Raw genomic sequence first — 26,430 nt, 5'->3', positions numbered from 1 at the left:
GTTTCCCACCGCCGTCTGTCAGTGGGTGGCTCCGCGCTCCACAGTCGGGTGTTGCCGTGGGTTCTCAAGTGCAAAGAGCGCTTGGTGATACGAGAGTTTTAAACCCGAGAGAGGCTTATAGAATGCGTTGATACGGCGCTAAGGCGCTCGCGACGTCTGCGAGGCGAGCGCTCAACGTCTTCCGCGCGTTCCGCGCAGCCCGTACCCCAAGATGTGCCTGGTGACGCACACTTGGGTGTGCGGCGAGTGGCTGTCCAGCCTGGGACTGTCCGCGCACGCGGACAACTTCCGCGCGCAGCTCGTGGACGGCCGAGTCCTGGACACTCTGAGTCGGCGAGACCTCGAGAAGCGCCTGGGGGTGAGTGCGCCTGCGGCTGTGTGTGTGTGTGTCTATAGCGTAGCGAATGCTGAACGTGGTGCCCGCGTTTCAAGAGAGGAGGAAGACGTTTAACGTGTCTTCAATAGAACGCCTATACGAAGGAAATCTGTCGGTTAGCTATAGAGGAGGAAGGAAGTGTGTGACAATCTCAAGCGAAGAGGAGTAACGAAGGCGACAGAGTGCCGCGCGAGTAATCGCGTGGCACTTTTTTCCTGTTTCGCGGGCTTTCTTTCAGTATCGAAAAAAAAATACTCTTATGTATAGCACGCACTGAGCAACAGAAAGCTGGAAAGGAAATTTTTCAGGGTGGTCTTCAATTTTCTTATCGATTCTTTTGCGCTGAACATAAGAGTTGAGAAGTTAATGAATAATAACTAATCATCTAATTTCGTGAAATACAATATATATATATATATATATATATATATATATATATATATATATATATATATATATATATATATATATATATATATATATACAGTCTGACCTCCGAGCGACAGAAACATTACCTCGGTCTTTTTTTCACCTATGTGGCAGTTACTTAATTCTAGACTTTCGCACAAGTTACGTGGGACACATGGTATATATAAAGCATTCCACACTCATATACAGAATAAAAAATACCGTAGGTTTAACGTCGTACCGCACGCTATTCGCTTTAATTTGCAAAAAGGTAATCGCGTCTTGCGCCTGTCCCCGAGACGGAATACACCAAGTGAGCAGTATTCTTGATCATTTGTCGAGCGTTAGTTTCCCGAATCAATGGCGTATTCGCTTATCGAAGCGCTTTCCAAAAGCTCGCGCTTCGCCTGCGAGAAGAAAAAAAGAGGCCGTGCTCTCGACCACACGGCTATATTGAGAGGAGAAAGAGCTCCAAATGTAAACACTAATTTGCGGGCCCCGAATTCGCCGACGTCGCAATATGCCAGACCACGTCCTTACCTCGAAGAAAGAAGCCTAGACACGAGATTCCAACCTTCCGACCTGCTTCAGCGTTCTGAAAACACGCATTTGATCTTTTGAATACATGCTTTTGAAACATGCTTTTGAATACGTAGCACTCACTCGCGGCGGAGGAGAATGTAGTGCCATGTAGATTTCGAGAAAGAAAGCCTCCGGTCTTCCTCTTTTATTGCCTCAGAGCTCGCCGGTTTTCCTGTTAATGAGCAGGGTTTCGTAATGGCCGCCTCGCAGATGGCGAACCGGCACGAGCAGACGTCGCTCCTGCGAGGCGTCCAGCTCCTGCGCGCCCTGCGGTTCGACCTGCGTGCGCTGGCGCACAGGAGGGCGCACTGCCGGCACCTGGACGTGGACCCCCTGGTGTGGACCAACCAGCGATTCATCCAGTGGGCCCGCTCCATCGACCTCGGGGTGAGCGCGCGCGCTCTGTCGCGCGGATCCTGAAGCGACCGCGCAGCCCAGACGGGAACGAGACAATTCGCGCTCATACAAATACGGAGACGTGTGCCAACATAGGAGAAGAAAGGGAGGTTGTAACCGAGGGGCCCCGATTTTTCTTCCGATATAGGAGCGACACACACCGCTTTTGCAGTCGCTGTCCCAGTGTTTGTGTGACGCGCACTTTTACATGCGATGGCGCGATTTGACTTTCGTCGTGTTTTCTCTCTTTCTTTGCTCCTTTTCATGTTTTGTTTTTTCGCGCCTATGTGTATACTACTGGTTGGTGTCGAGCTGAAATGCAAATTAGCGTGCGCCAGACAGGCCTCCTGCTATGAAACGTAAGCACTGACACTGAGTGGCTGCGAAATAATGTTTCATCCTGAAATATTGCGCGCACGAAAAGAGATTACAGCAAAACGCGAAATAAATAAAAAATATATATATAACAAACCAAAACATACAACATGGTACTACAGAAAGCGGTAAGCCCCCAAACGACGAAGAACGTCTCATTTTGATTTATTCAAATACTTTAAAGAAAATTGCACCGGGTGATGCGAATATATTGAAGTACTGTGCAAATTTATTAGAAAGCCGAACACCTTTCGTAACTTGACCTTACGTAAGAAAATCTTGCCACAGAACCCGCAGTTGGCGGTAGGCCTGTCATAATGACGTCCAGTAGCATTTTTTTGATTAGGTGGACAACGCCAGAAAGCACTATTATTAATACGATGTCTACGTGATAAGGCATGGACGTGGTGGTCAGGTTGCAGGCGTCAAGAAATGTGTTTGACCTCGGTCGTGCGACCAGAGACCGAAAGCAGAGCGCCGATGTAATACTACATCGTCACAAGCTGCTTCGGAAGGAATTGAAATACTTGTGAAAAGGTGCTACTAAGGCAGTTTCTTTTAGTTGCAGGTCGCGAGCTTGCCCCCTGCAATACGTTGCAGAAAGGGAGAACTTAATTAAGCCCTGCAACCTTGCGTCACATTGTACCTTTGCATTGTGCCGCACAATTCCGCGGCGTTACGGTTATGTTTCGTCCCCTATTGTCCAGTGTCAGCTGCGTCGTAACCGACCGAGGTTAGCTTTATCAATGCGCACTCGAAAAGAAAAATATAATGAGAGGACGCTTAAGCTTCGCCTTTAGGAGTGGAACGCCATAGCGTTCGGATAACCCTTACTGCTTTTCATGCTTCCCGGCAACTGCAGCTTGTGTAACCGTAACGTTTACCGGGAAACCTTGTTCTGCGAACGCTAGCACGAAGGCGAGCTTTCTGGTAGAAAGGCGGCGTCTTGCGTGGGTCGAGCTCCTGTCATTGTTTCGCACTTTTAATATTTCAGTCTGAGAAGAGCTTACATAAAGGACATGCGCTGTCGGTCTTTTTTTTTTCATTACGTTTTTTTTTGTGTGTGTGTGTATGTGCTGCCGTTCTCAAAATTCCGAGGAATAACTTTGTAAAGAATAAAATACAAGGTATGAGCAACTTTGGTGGTAGGGAAGTGGTTGGGTGGGCGTGCTTCAGAATGTGGTGCGAAATTCTTTTTGCCGAGGCCACGTCCGACGCTGCACCACTTCAAAACTTTTTCTAAACGCTTCAAAATTATGTAAAGTGTCTCTGTCGTATCATCATTGTGCATAAACATTGTGTACACTGTATATATGGAACATCATTTTACACATGCGACAATTAGTTTATGTGTAACTGTGCTTTATCCGTGGGTCTATGTTGCTATATGTTAGTGGGTGAGGACTCGTACGCTACTTTGAGAACGTGCGGTGTACACAATGCTTCGTTTCTCGTATATGTTCTCGTCCTGGTGGAATTGCGCCGGGATTGTGACTGAGTCTTCGTGTCGTCTCTTGTTTAAATAAGCTTTTTCTAAACACACTGGACGCGGGACGCCGACGCCGGCTTTCCTGCGACATTGGCTTCGTAACGTTGTCACTTTAAAAACAAAAAACGAAAAAAAAAAACGCTGAGCGGAAGGAAACGCGTTCGCCCCGTGTGCAGGAGTACGCGGAGAACCTGCGCGACAGCGGCGTGCACGGCGCCCTGGTGGTGCTGGAGCCTTCGTTCACGGCCGACACGATGGCCCAGGCGCTGGGCATTCCCGTCTCCAAGAACATCATCCGGCGGCACCTCACCACCGAGCTCGAGAACCTCGTGCAGCCGGCCAGGTACGTCGCGGCGCTGCGTCCGACTCGCACGCTGTTGGCGGTGGCGGAGTACGTGTACCTCGAACTCGTTCGACAACGCGAGATTTCTTTCTTTTTTGGGTGTATGGAAATGCTTAGCCTTTCAGGCGAAACTGAAGCGTGTTGTATTGTTTCCCCAGCGTATAGCATATTGAGCTGCTAGCTGGACGCCACAACTTTGAACATATAACGGGAGCTAATTTACAAGGAAGTTAAGAACAATAAAATAAAAAGAAAAATAGGTCGACTGTACGAAGTTGAGAAATTCTGGTGCTTCTCAACAAAAATAGTACAATCTTTAATTATTGATTGATTTAAATATCTAACAGAGCCTCAATGGGCCATGGCGTAAGGGGGGGGGGGCTGCGTGAAAACGGGCAGTGACTACATTAATTTGACTGGCATATTTTGATGTGCTTAGTTTTATGTAATATATAATTACCTCTGTGCTGCTGTGAACCTTTGAAATGGGGGCAACGGGCTCGTCAAGCTGCCGAAAGACAGCTTTTATTCGCCGCTCGATTGTCTGTCTGTGAAATAGAAATAAGATTGATTGATTGATTGATTGATTGATTGATTGATTGATTGATTGATTGATTGATTGATTGATTGATTGATTGATTGATTGATTGATTGATTGATTGATTGATTGATTGATGTGACTAACTGCACACTCAACGTACCCCAAAGGAGATGCCGTAACTTTTGTCTAAACAACGACCCCCCTCATCGGGTAACGTGGCGCAGCTTTATGCACAAGCCACGAACCCAGCGTCTTCTCCCTTCTCGGAAAATAAGTTTGTTCAGCAGCGGCGACGAGCTGACTTCTCGTGGAGTCCTAATTGGGCACCTAGCATTCGCCTCACCAAGTCGCCGACTTCTAGCCCGTCTTCCCGACTTTACGGTTCCACTTTCTTCGTCATGTCGGCCCGAGTGGCGCTCGGCCAATTAAGTTCGCAGAGTGGCGCGTGCATACCCCGGAGAATAAGTAAGAAAAAAAAAACGAAAAAGACGCAGCGGTCTTCGTGCGCACACACACACCCAAAGAAAGGCGCACCGTCTTCTTCGGCCCAGGATGTCCCTGGAGGCGGAGGCCGTGGTGGAGAGCAAGCGCAGCGGCGAGCGGCTGTCCTCTGCGACGGGCTCCCTGGGCAGGAGCTTCGGCCGCTCCCGGGCACGCTCCTCCGAGAGGGGCGCCTCGGACAAGAGGCGCTCCAGCATACGGGTGAGCATCCTCCTCTCGCCTCCCTCTCACCTGTCCGCGCGTGTGTCTCCCTGCCGCTGGCTTGGCACACTTGCGGACGTGTCTTGCGTGTGGGTACCTCTGCAGTTACTTATCTAACTTTTTGGTACCGTGTCCGTCAGCACGCGGTTCTGCATGTGCTGTCCTTTATTTCCTCTTTCCGTTCGCTGCCGCCGTGAGTCGGCACAACTATACCATCTATCTATCTATCTATCTATCTATCTATCTATCTATCTATCTATCTATCTATCTATCTATCTATCTATCTATCTATCTATCTATCTATCTATCTATCTATCTATCTATCTATCTATCTATCTATCTACTTGTTTCTTTCTTTCTTTCTTTCTTTCTTTCTTTCTTTCTTTCTTTCTTTCTTTCATTTGTCCCTGCGCTGCTTTTCCAGCGCATGACAATCTCCACTCGGCTGTCTTTCTTTGTGACGCTTTCGTTTGTTAGTCGATGATTGTGTACACGACCACTCAGCGACCCGTCCGCGCGGGCGTCCGCGATGTCGCAATTGCGTGTGCCGCAGAGGCGACCACTGGCTGTCTTCTTCCCGTCGCTGGGCCAATTGGGCAGTCTATAATTGTAGCGCATACATTCTTGGTAGCCACGCCATCGAGTGGTTGGTGGGACGGAAAAAAACTCGAGGCGCGTTTGTTTGGATGCGTGAGTTGTTAGCGCGAGAGCGCGCTGGCGGCTTCTACTTATAAGTAAGTTTTCGCGTACTTCACTTGCTGACTTCATAAACTGGGCGATATCCCTTAGGCATACATGTACGCCTGCGTACGCTCGTTCGCCCACGCCACGGAGGACGGAAAGCATAGGAGAGGCCCCGGCCAGTACGGACGTATTGAAGAAAGTGTGGCAGAAGTGGCGTGCTGTTTTTCGCAAAGGACCGCTAGCACTGGTACCCCAAACGTCAACGTTGCCATAGCAACCACGCTCCTTAAGCTCTCTCTGCTGCTCAATAGGGTTCTGAAAAGTTAGGTGGGTTTTTTTCGGCCCGTGTCTCTCTCGCAGCGGATTCTGTTCGTGAGGCATCCTGACTTTGGAGGGTGTTGTGTAAGCTTGAAAGTTGTCGTTTGGGTCTGTCAGTGTGAGTTGTCAGTCACCAACAAAGACACTGGAGTAATCATGGCGTGGGTCTTCGTCGTCGTCTTTAACGTGCCACGGAAAAACACCGGAGCGAGTCTGCTTCACTAAAACTTTTACGGAAGTTTCGTATATGCTCTGTTCTGACGCGCGTCGACAGCACACACTACCGGCGGCTCGTCGCAATGCAAGTTCATAGCTGCCGCCTATCTGCTCCGGCGAGCTGATTGGACGCGCAAAGGGAGACGGCACACCAACATGGCTGCATTTCCGGTTTCAAAAGCGTGACGTCAAGGCCTCTCTTATTTCGTTTCTTTCGTCCATGGCCCACGCGTCTTAGTTAATAATGCCTTGATAGTTTTGTATCATGTAGCAGCGCCAGATAATTGCTGACCCGAAGCAAGCCTTAGGTTGACCGCGGGTCATCGCATGTACTAAAGCGCCACTGTGTTTCGAGAAATGTGACGCACCTGCAGTGGGTAGAGGGTGACCTTGTCACTTCGTAGGCACTGCCATCTTAGGCTGCTATATATGAAATATTTGTCAGTTTTACGCCCAGCGATCTAGAAATATCGTGAAGCATTAGGAGTGTGCGAATATTCGAACATTGCGAATGACGTATCGAATAGCTGGTGCCCTATTGAATTACCGCTCATATATAGTCTAATTCTTCATTATTCGTAAATGCGAACATTTTACGAATACTCTCGAACATTCAAAAACGTGAACTGTGTGCAATGAAACGTAAAATTGGAGCAAAAGTGCCATAACATTGCCGCGGGCATTGTACAGGCATGGAACGCAAGAACTTACGCGGCCAGTCAGGCTGCGTCGCTCAGGGAGCCAGACTACCTCCTTTGCAGCGACCATTCGCATTCTCTGAAGAGTATACTGTGTATGCAAACTAACTGCTTCTTTGTTCCCTATGCTCCGTTCGTGCTTTTTTTTTATATATATAAGTACCGCTCCGTAACGTGCAATCGCGGCCGAGCATGCTTTGCAACGCTCTGCGTGCGTCACTCTTGTCTCCTCACAGTTCTTTGCACTGTTGTTATTCATACGCTGCCACAAAAATGCAGTCTGCTGGCTGGAAGAACTCCCAGGTGAGGTAAAACGTTGGATTCCCTGAGGCTGCAGGCATTTAACGCGGCTACAGCCGCGTACCGCAGCTGTATATATTACGTATGTGCCTGGCATGCCTTGGCTTTTCTTCGTGTGACTTGCATGTGAGATCTGCATCGTGTCGAGTGGATGAGAGATCCCGAAATGGAGTGGTTCTTGCAGCTAAGCCACTGACCCGTTCGCGCTTGAATTTTGAGCAGATGTTTAACTTTGGGTGCGGTTGTGGTTAGTACTATGATTAGGCGGAGTACTCGCCTGTTTCACGTAGAGTTAATCAGAAGTAAACGCTGCCTGTGGCGATGCAGCAATGATTAAGTAATGATAATAGCAGTAATCTTCTCACTTGCCCACCGCGGTGGATCAGCCGGTATGGCATTCGGGAAGCCATTGTTCCTCAATCAATTGTGAGTTGCCGGGCTCGCTACACTTATAGCTGATTTATTTCAGTCCCCTAAAAGACCAGATAGAAAAACAAAACAAGAAAAACCTACAACATAATGCGCACAAGTTCATCAATGCATAGAAAACAAATGAGAAACCAAATCTCACTTCAAATTGAGATATAGCCAAGCATACCGCTGACGCAATTGGTTCTTCTTGTCCTGGTTCGAATGAGTATACATGGCTTTGATTTCATTGATCTGTCGTGATATCGGAAATGTGGGCAACAAAATACACTACGTCGCCGCAAAAGTTCGCTTAAACCCCCTCTGCCCTCCCTAGACAGAAAGATAAAGAAAAATGTACACATAGAAAGAGAGGGTGAATACAAAAAAGGAAAAAAAGAAACACACACGCACACACACGCGCACACACACGCGCACACACACGCACACATACACACACATACACACACACACACGCACGCGCACACACACACGCACCGAGGAACTAGGGAGTGTGACAGTTGTTCAAACAGGTCACTTGACCAGAAGAACTTCGGTTCGCCTTCTGGTGGGAAGCTCGCATCAGCCGGTCGTCGAGGCGTGCCAACTCCGTCTCGAGCGACGATTGTCTATGGGAGCTGTAGCGGGGACAATGACAGAGGATATGTTCGATTGTTTCCTCACTGCCGCAGCTAACGCAGGCAGCATTGTCAGCCATTCATATTCGGCAAGCAAATGCATTCGTATACGATACTCCAAGCCACAGTCGGCAGAGAACAGTTGTCTCGATTCGGGAAAGTCCAGATGAAATGCGTAATCTGACGGATGGGTACAGGCGGTTCTGTCTAGTATGCAGGAAACGTTGCGTGCTCCACATAGATCGTGTGGCGTCACACGCGAGTTATGCGAAGCTTTGTTGCTGCATCGGTTCTTGATAGCGGGATCAGTTCCTTCCCAGCATTTTCGTAAGCCCTCCTCAGCTTCATCGGCAAATTCGTTGCCCATGATGCCGTCATGGCCTGGGAGCCACTGAAAAGTGATGTCATGTCCCTTTTCTTCTAGTTGGTGACATAGCTGCCTTATTTTCAGCACAAGTTGGTATTGTGGTCCACACCGTAAAGCGGATAGCAGACAATGCAGGGCTGCCTTCGAATCGGTGAATATGCTCCATCTTCGTCGCTGACACTCATGAATCATGTGAAGTGCAATGCGATGTGCGGCAAGCTCCGCAGCAGTCGACGTTGTCCGGTGAAAAGTTTTAAACTGAATGGTCACGGCTTTTTCTAGGAAGATCACAGCTCCTGCCAATCCGTTCACAGTTGTTGAGCCATCAGTGTAAATGTGACGATGGTCCTTGTATGTCTCGTGCAGCATGAGTAGAGATAGCTGCTTGAAGGCTGGCGAAGAGAATCTTACTTTCGTATGAATTATTGGTACTGACGGTTGTACTTGCGGGCGAGCCAAACACCAAGGTGGTGATAGCAGCCTCTCGGCAGGTGTATAATCTCGAGGGAGGAAATCACGGTACGCCCCATATCTCCTGGCAAAAGGAGGCACTGGACCGGTCCTCCGGCAGTGCGGCGAGGTGGTGGAAAGGGGCGCGGGTAATGTGATTTATGTGGGCTCTGAGCACTTCCAATGTGTTATGAGTTGTGAGCGGGTAATCTTGAGCTATCGCAATTGTTTCTGATGTCGATGTACAGCGCGGCAATCGAAGACATATCCTGACTTCCTGCGCCTGAGCACTGTCGATTGTGCGGATCTTGCTTCTGTGGGTATTGCTAAGCACAGGTAAGCTGTACCTCAGATACCCGAGAAACAGCGCCCTGTAGAGTTGTAACATCGCGTGTGCTGACGTACCCCACGTTTTCCCTCCAAGAAATTTGAAAACGTGTGAAATGGCCGTTAGACGTTTCTTCAGGTAGGTCACATGGGGACTCCAGCTGAGGTCTCGATCATTGATCACCCCTAAGAATCCGTGCGTCCTGTTGTAACAGGGATTTTGCCCATTGATATGTATGGTGTAGAACATCGTTAGCTTCCGCGTAAACGCGACCAGCATGCATTTCTCAGGTGAAATCTGGAGGCCTTGTTCGCTAAGATATGCCGATATTGAAGTCGCAGCTTTTTGAAGCCTTGCATGCATCTGATGACGTGTTACACCTGACGTCCACACGCAGATGTCGTCGATGTACATTGAAATTTGGACAGCACTTGGTATGGTGTTCCACGAGACCGACAAGAAGAAGGTTGAATAGTGTGGGGCTCAAGGTGCCACCTTGGGGAACACGACGATGTGTGTAGTGTTCAGAGGTCGTACCGTTATCGGTCTGCACAAAAAAATGACCTCATGTATAAGTAGTTGCAATTCCACCGGTACACTCGGTCACCAAGGTCGACCGATTCAAGAGCACCAATTATGGCGTCATGAGCAACATTGTCATAAGCATCTTTTACGTTCAGAAACATAGCTACAGGTAAATGTTTACATCTATATATTTCGATGTTGGACGTAAGTGACCAGATCAATGACATAATGAGTGAAACAGCAGAGACGTCTAAAACCGGCCATAGCGTATGGCTAAACTTTGTAGCCTTCCAGGTACCACTCCAATCTGGCAAGGATCAAGCGTTCCATCACCTTCCCTACGTAACTAGCCAGCGCGATTGGGTGGTATGACGTGAGCTATAGTGGTGACTTGCCAGGTTTAAGGAGTGGTACCAGCCGGCTTGTCTTCCATTCTTGAAGAACGTCTCCGTCCCGCCAGGACTCATTGAATATATCCAGCAACGCGTTTCGTGCTCGCTCACTAAGGTGGCACAATATGCGGTAGAATATGCCGTCTGGTCCAGGCAACGACGAGCGATTACACAAAGCAAGAGCCGCATCGAGATCCTCGGCGGTGAAGGGCAGGTCTATGCGAGAATCCCGTGAATGCGGTATGGGGCTATTCGTACCAAGGGAGCCGGCGTGCGTTGATTAAACTGCAATCTTCCTGCAGAAATCTTCCGCTACCTCCATGCCCTCTCGATGTTGGAAAAGCGCCAGGGATTTGAATGGCATCCGTTGTTCGGGAAATACACGTGCCCCTCGCACGGTTCTCCAAATATGAGAAACAGGTTTTCGTGGGTCCAGGGATTCACGAAATTTTGCCCACCGTTGAGACTCCAGTTTGTCCATTCGGCGCTGGATCTTCTTTTGCGTGCGTCCGGCTATTCTTAGATCATGGATGGACTTTGTGCGTCGGTACCTCCGCTCTGCACGCCGACGAATCGCACGGAGCCACGGCAACTCCACATTGGATTCCGAAAACATTGGAGAGCATGTCCGCGTGCACACTGCATTCTGTCTTGCTTCCTCGACCGCTTGTTGAAAGCCAGAAGGAAGGCCTGTGCGACAAGCTTCTTTTATGCTGGTTTCGAATGTGGACCAGTCAATTCGCCAGATTGTGTTTGGCGAATGACAGCTGGCCAAACCTTTGATCTTAAGGTAACTGGGGATACGACCGCTCCCATGTGTCTCAGTGCCTAAGGACCACTTCACATGAGTAGCAAAGCGACGTGGTACAAACGATGAGGCTAAGCAACTGAGGTACGATGTGCCGCGTAGAAAGGTAGGGCTCCCACCATTAAACAAGGACAGTCTGTGATCAGAAAGAAATGAAGCCGGTCCCCGGCCCGTTGCCTTAATTCGATGCGGAAAGAATGGAATGTAGAGTTGCCTCATTTACGAGGCGGAAGACGGCGTCACCGTTGCTTCTGCTGAAGAAAGCTACGCTTTTCTTTTTTCTTCGTCATTGCCGCAGGCGGCGTGTTCTTTTGTTACGCGTAGATCGGACGAGTACTCGGCATCAGGGCGTAATAATTAAGCACATAAGAAGCCACGGCGAAATGCCAGCTCTGCGCGAAATTCTAGCTCAAACGGAGGGCGGTGGCTTCGCTGGAAGAGCCGCTTATTTCAGTACTCCTTATCTACGTAACACTCCGTGTACAACTGAATCCCGTTATGGTGAACCAGATTTGACCGGGGCAGAATGTTCACTGTAGAGGGGAATTTCGATATACGGGGAGTCACAACTAACCCATCGCACGGCCGACAAATTGGTTTTAAAGAAAAAAACTCAAAAAATTATTTTTATCCCACCTCCAGACGAAAAATCGTAAAATTATATATGTAAACATCCGCTACGAAAATTTCAGTGGCCCGAAGATCAAGCCCACCGAGCGCGGGCATGTTCTGGTGGTAAATATGGTATACCCAAGCCTCATATGTTTACTGTAACGAACTTATGTGGTTTTATGATTTGCAATGTCGCTTCTTATCGAAATCCCGAGAATTCACTCAGGACCGTGCCCGTTTATTATAAAAAGGGATTGTATCTGTAGTCGCTGTAACAAGGTTCTAGTGTACACAGTTTCTTATTTTGGCTAGCGTGTTCTTTGTGCTCTTTACGCTATGCCGCTTTTTAAGCTCCAATTTTTCTTTTCATTTTCTACTGCGCTGATGCTCTTCGTTCATGCTTTTTGCAGCTGAGCCTCTCCTAGAAGACAGCGCCATTCTCCTCTTCTCAAAAAAACAAAAAAAAAACACTCTCGCCTTGGAATGCCATCTTAATCCCTACTCATCACTATTTACCCGAACGGTAACACCTTCTCCTCCCATCTCTTCATATAACAACCAGTGTTCAGTAACTTTAGATCACGTTTTAACTCACACGTTGCAGCCTGTAGACCGCCGAGTGTAAAGAACTCCTGTTCAACTGGCCCCTTTTGTCTAGTGTGTGCGAACGTGCGAGCAAAAAAATTTCAAGATAAACTTAACCTAGATGTCGGCTTTGAGAAGACCTCGACTTGCAGTTAGCGACAGGGCGCAAAATTTCGCGTTGTTGTTCTGTGCGGCAAAGTTTAATTTGCACAGAACGAAACTGACATCTCACACAAAGGCATTTGTAAGCCTTTGCTCTTTCTGGATAGCGAAGACGGCAAGAACAGAGCGTTGGCATCTAAACTTAAATGACCAAACGCACGTATTTTGTCCGCCATGCAGGGTTGCAGCTATGCAGATATATTGGAATGGGTGCATCTGTTTCTACTGCCAACTCATATAGTTTAGCACATACTGCGATTTGGCTAAGTTTTGCTCCTTCTTGGTACAGGCAGCTACAGAAAAGAGTATTGTCCGTCACTAGGGCACTCGCGTACATTGAGAATTTAATGCAGCAAGCATTATTTACCGAGTGGATGCATCCGTTGTAGGGTTAAGTGCATTTGCTGAGCTGTACACGTGACATCCTTCTAAGGGGCGTCTCTGCTGATAACTGCACTTCGCGGCTGTGTAATTGGCTTGCGGCATGGCTCATGAGCGTCGCGTCATTCGACTTGTGTTATGCGCACAAGTCCGCACGGCTGCATATTTGCATGTGTTCCACTCAAAAGTAACCATTCACACTGTAACAATTAATGCAACTCAACGTCAGTGGAGTCCTAGTCACTCTTTTATGTGGAAGTATTTGCTCGTTTGTCGCTGGTTTTACTCCATTTTCGGGTGTCGCTCTGCTCCTTGATGGGGAGAGTGGGACGGCGTCGCTAGCGGAGAGCTGGAGTTGTTTGTCTGGCTGATGGCCTGGCATGTTACTCTGAATGTTGGATCAAAAATATGACTTACCCAATCATCAGAGCGCTTCTGTGTTCGTAGAGACTCTTTAGTGGGTTACTTTTACTCTTCATGTGCTTCAATTGGAGTGAACGTACTCCACTGTGGGTATGATGACTCCTGGAAATTTAATAAAACAGGCGACAAACAAACGTCTACTCCCTCGTGAAAGAGTGGCTAGCACTCCCCCTCTTTTTTTTCTTGTCTTCTTTTTTTTATTAAAGTGTATACCTGAACGTGCCCAAACTGACCCGCACGCGTTCATCTCTTCTCTGCTACCGCTGTGCGAAAGTTCATAGAAAAAAATTTAGGTTACCCGCTTTGCTGGTGCGTTTTTAACAGCGCTATAATTAATCAATGAGAAGGTAGTAATCTCCGAATGAAACGTTAAGCGCCAGTAGGAGTTCTATACACAAGCCGTGAGCGTTCATACTTCCAACGACGTCACCAGGCAGCCTAATTCTCTAGGCCATGTTAGTGTAGGGCTATTTAAGACGCGAACTTCAGGTTAAAAGAACACTGAAGGCAAATATTAAGTCAAGCTGAATAATTTATAGATTAATGCTCGAGAACGTCTAAGGCGTCAATAGTATTGCGACCAATTTTCTAGTAATCGAGACGTTGAGGTAAGTGGGAGACACGAATTGTGACTCACCCGGGACATTATACTAGCCCCATGATGTAGGCACTCCTCCTCATAGTTCTGTCACTAACAAGATCATTGCATTACTCTATGGGACGGAAGAAAATGCTGCTTGTCCAGTTCTTTTCGATGTTCATAAAAGGAACTCACTGACGTTAACCTCGACAGCGACGCGGGCGTTCGAAAGGTTTCGATTTCGCTCGACTCTGCGCCGCTCGCGCTTTCGCGTTTCACCAGTTCCGTTATCGCGCAGTGTTCCGTTGGTTTTGCTGGCTCTCGAAACTCACATAAACTGCAAGTAGCAGAGAATTCCACTTTCATGTGATGTTGCGGGATGCCCGAACGGTCCACGCCTCTTGAAGAAAAGTAGCTGCAGCGGCAAATCTATCACACTGTATTGTATGGCCACGCGCTTGCGTTTTGCGCGACAACCGTAGCGCCGTCTGTCGGGCGCCGTTTTTGCTCACCGACGGCAGTAAAGAGCGATGATGGTTAAAACGATGGTGAATGCAGCGTCGCCACTCCCCCGCTCGAGAGCGCTCCATTTAAATTGCAGACCGTTCAGACGCGATTTTCTCTAAAACTAAGTCTTTTGTTGGCACGAAAGAAGCACTGCGAAATTTCTAGAGTGGTATCTTAACAGTCTATGTTGACTTAATATTTGCCTTTAGTGTCCCTTTAAGCGCACAGAAATTAAGCCACGCATTGAATACAAAACGATAAACTAGGTACTTTCATCTTCTTGCATGTTTTTCAAGCATTCTTGTGTGGAAGCATCAAATGACCCATTGAGAAAAAGAACCGGCGGCGTCTGTAGCACCGAAACGGCACCTAAATTCCCATTGGCGGCGACGCCACGAGAGCGCCTAGACGGAGCAGAGCGGACGAACCGGTCAGGCCTACTGCCTCGTTAGCGCGCCAGGTGTTGCGTGAGGGGAGAGGGCATCGCCGCGACGCCACGTCGCCGGCGCGCCTCGACGCAGCAGACGCGGCTAGATACGGCGACACGACGCCTCGGGGCGAAACGGGCTGTCGTCGGGGGGTCACTCGAGTGACCCGCGCGTACGGGTGCGGCCGTCTCGCTCTCGGAAGTCGGCGCGTGGCATCCTTGATTCCGCAGGTATATCATCCAAATGATCACGGTGCTCAGCCGACGTGCTAACGTAGAAACTGTACAAAAGAAACAACAGCCTTCACCAATTTAGTTGCAATCTCGATAACATACCCCGCAGCAAAGCTCGAAAGCATTACTCGCAGCGCAAAACCCGAAGAAGTGCTCTGCGGCGTTCAATTGTTCATTAATTCTTTCTCATGCACAGCTCATAGAAAGTGCTTAGGCGTCCTCGGATTTTGTTCTTACATTTATCCAAACTTGTCATTTAGTATTTAAGAGTTCGCTTGTTTTGTTTGTTTGTGACTGATATTATTTAGAACAGACGTCAATGCCGACATTTTCATCTGCGCGTTCGTTTCACTTGAAACTGAAGTTCGCATAACGCTCCCTCATAGGTGAATTCCCTCGCGAGGAGTTCACACGTCACATTCTGCACGCATGTGAAAACTTTCGCTCTGGGGACTATATAACAGTGACCGCCTTGAACGCAGGACTCCCTGGGCCGCGTGCTGGGCTTCAACTCGCTTCCGAAACCCAGCACGAGTGGTCTGGGCTCCTACAACGTGACGACGACATCGGTGGTAATGTCGAAGCCTCCTCCGGCGCCGCGAGTCTTTCGGCCCAGCACGCCTCAGCCGCAACCACGACCGCCGCAACCGCAGCAGCACCGGCGGGTGTTCTCCCAAGGAACCATCGAGACGCTGACTGTGACGCCGGTGTGAAGGACGTCCTCGCCGTGTGCACTGTGTTGTGACAAAAGACTCGCTAAGACAGGACTTGAGAGCGTATTCAGGAATGTAGTTACATGTAGTGCTTAGAGTTCTCTGTAGAACAACTTCCTATGCCTATGCGGAGACGCGCGGCTCACGTCGTTCGCAAATGCCTGCGAAGGAACGTGCACGAAAAGGACGCAGTCCAATGCCAGCTACGTTGTCGCCAGAAAGGAAAGGGTGGGGCTCGAAGAAGAGTAGACGCTGAAGGCAAGCACGAGGCTAAAGTACTATTCGAAGCATCAGCCATGAAGATACAAGCTAACTTATGGAGTGTGTCTTCCTAGGTTCTAATGCGACAAAACGTTCGCCGTTATTCCACAGTTCGTGTTGTAGGACGTTTGACCTGAGGAAGGAAATGCAAATTTGAAATAACGAATGCGCTTTCCGTTGCTATTATTTTCTTTTTTCTTTCTTCTCTTATCCCGGAAGTTCATGCCAAGCTTTCCAACTAAAAGTGGTGAATTGCGAAGCTCGAAAAGCACAGTGCCTGCTTCTTGACAAAAAAACTAAATGTGACCGTTGCGCCACACCATTGCAAACATCTCTAGCATTCATCACCTCGGGGGAAAAAGACGGCGAAGATTTCAGGGCATCTGAGTGTATACGTCTTTACACCTCTGTGCCCGCCCGCCCAATTGCACTCACACACGTTATTCGGCATGCATTCGGTAAATTGATCTCACAATAGAAGACACCCTCTTAAGTACACTTCAACCGTCAGGTTCACAGTCTCTGTTATAGCAGACACGCGAGTTGTAGAGTGACACATCGGGGAAGATTTCAATTACGGCTGCGGGCTGAGTCAGTGTCATCGCACTATACAAACGTGTGGAATCTAGTGTTGAAAGTAATCAGTGCCACTTGTAAGCAGCCGGCAGCTGCAAGGACTCACCTCTGCCACGGAAAAAAAGAAAGGCTCGCGTATGTCACATGCTCATACGGTCCCCTCTACAATGGACCACACTGAAAACATGTCGCTGGTATGCCGACAGTGGTAATATCATGCCTTCTATAATGTGGTCTTTGTCTCCCAATTTTCCTGGGAAGAGACGCGTTCTCAGTTGCCCTGAAACCGCAGGGAAAGTCACGCCTGCTTTGCCACCGAAGCCTGGGCTAAGTGCAAGGGCAAGCAATTCCACTGCACCCGCAAGAAAGTTTGGGAACGATTCATGGGAGACGTCTGTCTTACTCGTGGCTTCTTTTTGCTCCTTCCTTTTTTTTTTTTTTTGTGACCAAGCTCGAAGGAGCCTATCACAGAAATAATAGTACGCTTACTCGTATCGAGGAGATAGGCTGAGAATGTCCCGCCTTTCAAATAGACTTGCGTTCGTCGTGGAAAGGGAACATAGAAGGCGAAACTATTACTCGGCGAGAATACGAGGAACCGTATACCTGACGCACGCGTCGTGTTCTGGTTGTTGGACCGCGTCGTTGCCAAGAAGCCGGTCAACTTTCCCGTGGCTTCCACTGACATGATTTTCGTGCATTTTCGCGTCGACGTGCAGGCTAGTTCGCGTCGCCCTTCCCATTGGTTGTGAAAAAAAGAAGATACGAGAGGGGAACGAACGAGAACGTGTCCGGTGAAACGTGTTGCGCTGTCTCCCGACGGAAAACTTTGTTTGAACCCGAGCGAGCGTCCACACCTTACCACCATTTTCTTTCTTTCTTTTTTTTTTCTTCCTTTGCATTTACGGGCATCGAGGTCCACGTGTTTATTCTAGCATTCCCTGCGCGGCTAAGCGGAAGAAACCACGAGACACAGCTTCCCTTGGAACATTGTTGCGACCTATCTGGTGCACGTTGTGTGTGTGTATTGCTCCTCTCTGTAGTGCGTGTGTACGCGTTTGTGGTGACGGATCGCGATTCTTGCTCAAGGTCGTCGGCGTCGCATGGAGCGGGTCTCGTTTACGGACCTGGCACAATGAATTCCGACGTTCGTCAAAGTTCGGCAACACACTCGAACTGTGCTGTCTCGCTGTCTTCTGTGGGTGGCAGTCTTCGATGTCAATAGTGTGTGTGTCATCCTTGATGTTTGATTAATCTCGTGGAAGTGGAAAAGTGCTGCATGTAATACTTTTTTCTCTTTTTTGCGTCAGTGCTCACCTGGACGGGAACATTCTACAGTGCGCTCAAAGAAACAAAGCGAGTACTGTTAGTTGTCCCCTATTTACAACTGCGGTCTCCTATAGTTGTCGTACACCCCCAAACCAGCGAGAAGTCCTAACTCTAGACGGCATTCCAACCTGATATAGGACAGAACCCGTCTGTGCTACGAACGTCTGGGATCACTGCATCCGTACACGCCGAAACGCCCCTCCAACCAGCATTTCTCCTCGCCTCCGGGTGCCGTCCCCCCCCCCCCCCCCCCCCCACGATGCTGACATACCGATACACCAAATATTTTCTTTTACCTTTTGGGGCTTATCTTGCACTACAAAATAACATTCGATCGTCTTTGTTGTGTGCGTTTCCGTCCTTTAACGTTCAGCGCCGCTACAGTTTTGTCAAGAACGCCGTGCCATGCTGATTCGCCAATGGCGTTATCTGACGGTACCTGGCACGCATTGTTAAAGAAAGGAAATGCGCGCATGATGGATGGCGATTATTGTTTTGGGGCAATGCAAGCTCCAAAGGGTGCAAACTTTTCTCAGAGTGAACGAAAGCTGATGGAATGCGTCCAGGCCTGCATGCGGATCACGCCACTGAGCCCATGGTCTGAATGAGGGTTTCTCGACGCATCAGTTGTTTGTGTTTGTCCCCTAATGGAGCTCGTTAACTCCTCCGATTGGGAACGTTCGCTCTGCTTGCGGCTAAGCTACGGGAACGTACTCCATGCGGGGGTACGAGGGCTCTCCCAAAGATAGATTTAAATGTGGGACGAACACTAACACCCGCAAAGGAGTGACCTGCACTCCCGCCTTTCCCGACTCTACGCAAGTTTAACAAGTTTAATGGAGTACTGACACAAAAATTTGGAATCTTGCCCTGTCTAATGTAATAAGTAACTAATGACCCAGTAATCATGGAATTAAACATAATCTGCATCAGCGCGCGACTGGGAATTATTCGGAGTCTTGTTTGCAGCGACCAGCCCCAGCTTCAGCTTAATATGGCAGCGAGAGGCGTAACTTCATGGGATGTTTTGTAAACACAGCTGGTACATAGCGTGATTGCACAAAAGCTTTGACGCGAACGCCCTGCGCGTGAGATTCATTGTTGCCTGTGGCGTTGCTCTATGCACCAGTGGCCCTTTATATGCTGTACAGGAACACTAGTCTGCTCGTACACACAGTGCCGCGCAATGTCCTCGCCGTCGTCCTCATTTTGTCGTCTAGAGGCGCCTTCAAACCAACCGCCCTTCCCACGCGACAAACCTGCCAGAACTTGCTGCTTTGCTTTCAGCAGCTGCCGACAGGCGGCGACACAAGTGAACACTAGCGCCTCATTACTTTTTGAAGCGAGATCGGGAGGCCTTAGAACACGCACCTATGAAGCGAGATATATGAAGGAAGAAGCATGTGCTTGCTGCGGCAAAGCTAGGGAAACAATGGAGGATGTTTTATTAGAATGTATCAGCGGTCGATTTAGGCACCACTGTCCTCCTTGAAACTCTTGGGTACAGCGAGAGCGGTGGAAAAGTAGACGTTTCCGCAATAGAGATTAGTAAGAGTAGATTAGAAGATTGGTGGATGAAAAGTAAGGAAACGACATGAAAAACGGAGACTTACAAAAGCAAAGTTCGCAATAGGGGTTAGAAAATTAGTTGTGGGAGTTCATAGTGTTTTTCTTTTTTTTTTAACCTAGGCAGGATATTAAGCAGTGTGATAGCAAGAGCTTGGTGGCGCAACCCACCACCCTGTTACAAAGGGGACGCTCATAACATGCATCCACCCATCCAGCGCCGCCTTTGCAACAGCTGGCTTCTTCGTAGACTCGTAGACGGAGGCCAAATTCGCATTAAAAGAAAAACAAACAAACAATAAACAGGCAAGCGGTAGCGCCAAGCGTTATATTGAACCATGCGGACAATAAAGTGCGATCTTCCTGCACATTTTCAATAACAGCAAAGCACAGGTCAGCGTAAAATCATTTCTTTTTCTTCTGCGCATATAAGTGAAAGACGCGTGAGTGCGACGCGGCGAGTGGTGCGCCACGCACGACAGTTGAGGAAGACTGGCGACGCAGCCTGCGTAGCGACGGTGGCGACACCACATCACCGTAGTGAGTGCAAACCCGGTCCAGGGACGGGGGAAGCAAAAGTGCGAGCAGCACGCTGCTGGGCTGGGTAGGCAAAATTGTCACAAGAACCCGTGACGTAGCATTGTTGTTGCTTATGCCTCGAATATCTACAGGACATCCCGCATTGATGACCACGTAGGGGGAGCGCTGTACGTCGCGGTTGACTGACCGCACGTACTTTAAAACTGAATGGAAACAAGTTTTAAGCTACACTCGCCATTGATATTTTGTAGATGTGTGTGTGTCCACGGAAACAGACATCGCAAGTTATTTCGACTTTCGAAATTTTGTGGCACTATTACTTTAAGAGCAAAATGAGTATTGGCAACTTGAGGGCTACGCCTTGTCCTCGTACTCTCCGATGTAGCCCGTTTACACCGAATGCGCGCAAGCAGAGTAAACATACTCCATTTGGGGAATACAAGAAACTATGGAAGGTGGAGTTAAATATGGCACTTTCGCGTAATAGGAGTTAGAAGCACTGAGTAATCTTAAGAGCGCTCGGCGAGTCGTTTGAGGCAGGTCATTTAGTGTCAGTTTTCAGTTATAGTTTTAATTTTTTTTCGCTGAGCATGTGTGAGATGCTGGATGCATTCGTTCTTTTTTTTCATATTTTTGCGAGAAGGGTGTTGTCTCATCTTATGTGTAATTTATGCTGCATCATCTTGTTTTGTGGCGTTTTATTTTGTGCATCTTTCTCGACAAAAACTGACAAATAGGGCGCAATGTGTTTGGCTACAGCATAAGGCCAAAACATGCAAAACCTAAATTAGGAGAATTGGGCAGCAGCACATCTTCTTGTTGTTGTTGTTGTTGAGACACTGCAATTCCGACAAATCCTGGTGAATCGTTCACCTAAGCTACCGAAATACAGATAAAACAATCTTCTTTCTGTACAAAATTTCGTGTTTTATTTGCGTCAGTATAAGTTGACGTCGTTAGCATGCCTGTTAATTACGCTCGTTCAAAGACTGCGCTTAGTAAAGCTATCTAGTAAAGGCGATGTCTAATTCAAAAATCTCTGAATCACAAAGCACCACCCGCACAACTATTTGCCAGGAATTGTGCTCATTCTGAGTTATTTGCCAACTGACGCTTATAGGTTCTGGAGGCTTACGGTAACTTAGCATCACGATATGCGCCGCTTCTTTAGATATAAATTATGTGTTATATAGATATTATACATGTACAAATATATATTTATAAAAATACAAATATTATTAAAAGCCAGAGGTGTATCAATTTTATTAGCTTGTCTTCTTTTTTCTACCAGTTGCTGAAATATTGCAATTAATGAGTAGGTTTAATTGAGTGATCAATAATTTCAGCTAAAAAAGAATCTCACTTAGACACCCGGCGTCTTCTGGTCAGGGAAAGACACTTAGGTAAATCACGTTTATGTCAACACTTTAATCTGTTGATAGTTTAATCTGTCTGCATATTGAGCTATCCCGCCACGCCAAACGAGGCGACATAAACGCCAGCTGGGAGGTGTATCTTCACGAAACATGGGAAAGCATCGCAAAACAGAAAAGAAGGTCTGTGCCATACGTAGCACATGAAAACGTCTACAAGCCGGCACTGCTATTTTTCGCCTGTTGGCTGTTGTTGGCTGTTGTTCGAATGCGCTCATTTGCTATGTAGACCACTCGAACAGTGACGTCAACGTTTCACACTAGATTCCTGAGACGGCATCCGTTTGCATTGCGCATTAGAAAAGCGTCATAAGGGGATTCAAACTGTGAGTTCCGGCTCACGTAGGCGATTCTGCCGAGTAATTCGTCAGTCATATATTGTAGATGTGCGCGCGAGATATGCATGTACAGAAGGCAGAGGAAATAATTATGAAACCAGCGCGTGCACAGTGCCAAAATGTATAAAGGCTTCCGATTCTACCTGCAAGAGGATAAGTACGTTAATTGTGCGCAGTGTGAATGTTACTTCACGAGCAAGCTAGCGGCCTCGCACTGAAAGGACACACCGATTATGGTCTCTCGTGTGTGATGCCGAGCAATGCACATGCACGCGCGGTGGTTTCGTTGTCGTACGGTGGGTCTCGCTCGCCGTAGTCTACTTGCACGATGTCGTTTACAAGGTGGCGAGGCGACAGTTGTTAGTATCAGACGTTTGCCTAACTGCAGGCTCTGTTATAGATGTTGAAAAGCTGGGAGCATTTCTGACTAGCATTTATACAGTTCCGCGTCGCCATCTCGCAAGAGGTAAACGAGCTGAAGTATTCGTGATTTTGTGGCAATAGTGGCCGTCGCGCCTGACGTTAGTGGACAACTAATCTGCATTTAATTGCAAACTGCGGAAAGTGAGAGCACATCTTATAGAGAAATCGGTCGAGCTAGGACTTGTGTATTCCTGGAACTTAGGCATAGGACATATTTTTTTTTCTGTGTGTGACACTTGGAGCTTGAATGCGTGGCTATCGCTTGCAGTGTCTACAGAGGCTGTATACCATGTCTACCGAGTGTGCTGCCGTAAGGCTTCTGTGTCGTATCTACGTGCGCTTGGTGATGGTGAATCAGAATGTCATTCCGGCGTCGACGAAAAAGCGCAGTGGCCTTGTTTTGGTAGCAGAAATGCCGCCTTTGAAGCTGTGCTAGCTGTTTTAAATCTTCTTCAGAGCGCAATATCAGGCGCCCGTTGCTGCGGCGAGCGTCGGCGTTCCCGGCGTGACCGAGCGAACGAGAACAGGGACAGACGAGAGCGAACGCGGCGTGCAGCGGGAGATGAAAAAAAGCGGTGAGAGAGAAGAGGGGCGAGGTGGAAAGGGAAGATGAGGGTGAAGCGGAACCAGGAGGCGGAAAGCGGAGGAGGGTATGGCGAAAGCGTGGGAAGAAAAGCGTAGTGCAGCGACGGCGGCTACGAGATGGCGCCAGAGTAGCGCGCGCCGTCTGGGAGGTTTGTCGGCGGCGGTTTCTGTGAATCGCGCCCACGCGTCACCCACGTGCTGGCCCCACCCGTTGGCTCTCGCGATCTCCAGATCAGCGATGCAGTGGCGTTACATTTCGCCCCGTTTGCAACGTCCCGCACGAGACCGGTTGTAGACGCCAGGCAATATATCGCGAAATGAAAACACGTGTAGAGCTGCGCCCAAATTTGTCATTAGGGAGCATAGCAGTCGCCGGGGAAATTTTTTCTGCTTCAAAAAAATTACCTATCTGTAATTGTTTAGTGAATTGGGTGCAAAAGTACTCGGCTCATACTGTTTTTTTTTTTCGTTGAGGCAGCTGGGAAAGTGATCCGTACTTTGAATTAAATCTTTACAGTATGCCACGAATTCACAGGGAAATAACATCTCACACGCTGTGTTCTTTTCCGAGCAGTAACAGCGTCAGTTAACAGTGCCGGCGTATTGTCTTCGCCTATCTCCAGGTTCTTGATCCGCCTTCATACTATAGCAAGTGCCCTACCCTCGGCTCGAAAAAAACATCAAAGTCAATAACGTTGCAAAAACAGCAATGCATGAGTCCTAAGTATATGCCAGTCGTAGAACATTACTTCGTGCATCCTCCCTTACTGCCCGATTTCACCACCCATTTAACACTGTGAACAAAAGAGAAAAAACAATGACCATATATGCGGTTCGTTCATTGTGCAAAATTGCTCACTTGCTTTTCGAAATCAAAACCATGAGCGCAAAAAATACTCCAATGTGTCGAGGAGTCTCTCCGAAGCTCGTCTTTATTTTATTTTAACCCGATGTAGTTGCGTGAAGTACTGCAAGCGTTGGGCTGCTTTTAGTCGATGTTCCCGCGGGAGAACTAGCTGCAGCAGCTGGATAAATGCGGGGACCCGATTCAGCGTGCTAGATCTTGTTGGAGTAATGCAAAAGGTCTGATCTCCAAGGGCGAACTGTAAGCGTGATCTTACTATACTGGCTTCACGCATACGCATTAAGCGCGAGCCAGCTGCGATTCCTCGGACAGGGAACACTCATAATTGGCTATCTCACGATGACTTTTGTGTAGCGGTGGTCCAAACTAATAATATTAGCGGTTCGATTATACAGCTTTTGTTTACGAAAAAGTTGTTCGACATTTCTCTTAGCAGAAAGGACTCGATAATTTCATAAGCTTGGAAAAAAACACAACAACCTCGTGTCCTTCTAAGTGATACCATCGCGTCAGAGTCCTTCAACTGGCTGGAATTGTGTCCACTAACAACTCGGATATGACGAGTCTTCTTCCCTGCCGCGGAACGCAGGATTTGCACGCGTGTTTCGTCTTTGGATGATGCTCTTGCCGTGTGTATTGTTGACACGGGTGCAGATGTGTTCTATGTATACATGTACGTAAACGTGCATATCAGCCCGACCACCGGAGCACGCGTTCAGTACGGTTGTATACCACTTGTTGGCTCTCGTGGATCATATGTTGACTGTTGAAGGGATTAATGTAGGCAGTGAGAAACAGTGCCCAGATGCCCGGTGCTATGCATACCGATTAAAAAAAAAAAAAGAACCTGTATACGAGTTGTGTTTCGACACACCTCTCACTCGCGCGAGTTGCGCGGAATAAATGTGTTGAAGCGTCGGTGTTGTCGCTCTGTTTTCTTTAGTATTGTCTTGTTTGTCTTTGCTGCAGTTCGTATGGCGCGCTACTACTTGACGCCACACGAAGTTCGGTCTGTCACTGGGGAAATCGCGCCTCCCATAGCCACTGTTTGAGTTTGCTTCCATAAACTGTTACAAGTTATGGAGGGAGAGTAGCGGTAAAAAAAAAGCCGCTTAATTGCTACAGTTTTGGCAGGCCCTAATTCCCGACATCACGTAGCAAGAACCATCAGGATACGAGGGCAGTGAAATTGGTGTAAAATTTGCAGCACATCTTCGTTTGGTCAGTGAATGCTGCAAGGTTCGTGCTTTTGTGCAGGAATGTAAAGTAAGCGTGTTGTATATATATATATATATATATATATATATATATATATATATATATATATATATATATATATATATATATATATATATATATATATATATATATATATAATGAAGAAAAGGAGTACTACGTACGTTGAATAACATAGTGTATTTGACTGACGTTTCGGCTGTTGGACCAGCCTTTGTCAAAGTGAGTGGACTAAAGGACTTTGACAAAGCCTGGTCCACCAGCCGAAACGTCAGTAAAATATACTGTGCTTATTGAACGTACGTCGTACGTTTTTTCTTCATTTTACTACCGGGGCCAGCGTGATTTCCTGAGCCATATATATATATATATATATATATATATATATATATATATATATATATATATATATATATATATATATATATATATATATATATATATATATATATATATATATATATATATATATATCCGTGTGTTTGTGTATGCGTGTATGTGGGTGTATGTGCGATGTTACGAAGAAGAAACCCGATTGACAAATGTATGTACAACTACTTACATGGGGAAAAGTTAGTGGTAATCGCGCAAGGCTGGTACGCAGCTGGCCACAGCTCCAGGATACTGTCTGCCAATTCCTCTTCATCTCCTGCGTGCACGGTTCTGTCCAAATGCACCGTAACATAACCCCAGGGCCTGAAGCGCCGTCCCGACGCTTTATAGAATGATAGCGAACTAGATGAACAGTACGGTTTTAAACGGGACACGTGGACGACGTCAATTCGTAGCTGGGACGAGGACGGCGTGTCTTCAACAGGGGCGAGTTCGTTATTTAATAACAAATGGAATCCTGCAGTGATGCTGACAAAATTTTTTTGTTTACTTGGCGGGAACTGCGCGAGTGTGGTTTCAAAACCAGGAAGAAACACTTCGTGACTGGGATACATGTAAGCAGAAGCTGTGCGATCTCTACAGAAAATCGCTGGGTCGGAAGGTCGTCGCCAAGAAAGAGTTGGCGTCACTAGTTCAGACGTCCACCGAAGGCTACGTCGCCTATATACAAGGCGTGCTGGCACTCTGCCGCAAGGCCGACGCTGAAATGCGAGAGTCTGAAAAAGTCTTGCATGTCTTAAAGGGTATTTCCAACGACGTCTTCAACTTACTCATTCGTAAGAACTGTACTTCGGTTAATGACATGATCACGGAGCGCAAGCGTTTCGAGCAGGTGAAACGCCGTCGTATTTATCGGTCATTTACACAACTTCCCAATACGGCTGCAACATCGTCTTGTGAAGACCGACGGGACCCTG

At 47.8% G+C, this 26,430-nt stretch overlaps 1 protein-coding gene across 2 annotated transcripts in view; it reads left to right on the top strand.

Moving 5' to 3' along the window:
• Window positions 1-24,802, top strand: part of Liprin-gamma (liprin protein kazrin) — a 248,475-nt gene extending 223,673 nt beyond the window's left edge. For both annotated transcript variants that reach the window (XM_075686163.1, XM_075686162.1), the window contains exons 11-15: window positions 199-358; window positions 1,577-1,753; window positions 3,803-3,969; window positions 5,062-5,212; window positions 15,738-24,802. In XM_075686163.1, the coding sequence (XP_075542278.1) occupies window positions 199-358; window positions 1,577-1,753; window positions 3,803-3,969; window positions 5,062-5,212; window positions 15,738-15,968 (886 nt within the window). In that variant the 3' untranslated portion in view covers window positions 15,969-24,802. The remainder of the gene's footprint in view (window positions 1-198; window positions 359-1,576; window positions 1,754-3,802; window positions 3,970-5,061; window positions 5,213-15,737) is intronic.
• Window positions 24,803-26,430: the final 1,628 nt, after the last annotated feature.

This window comes from Dermacentor variabilis, chromosome 3 (assembly GCF_050947875.1).
Source record: "Dermacentor variabilis isolate Ectoservices chromosome 3, ASM5094787v1, whole genome shotgun sequence".
NCBI classification, from domain to species: domain Eukaryota; kingdom Metazoa; phylum Arthropoda; class Arachnida; order Ixodida; family Ixodidae; genus Dermacentor; species Dermacentor variabilis.
This window is presented reverse-complemented; position numbering and strand designations above follow the sequence as displayed.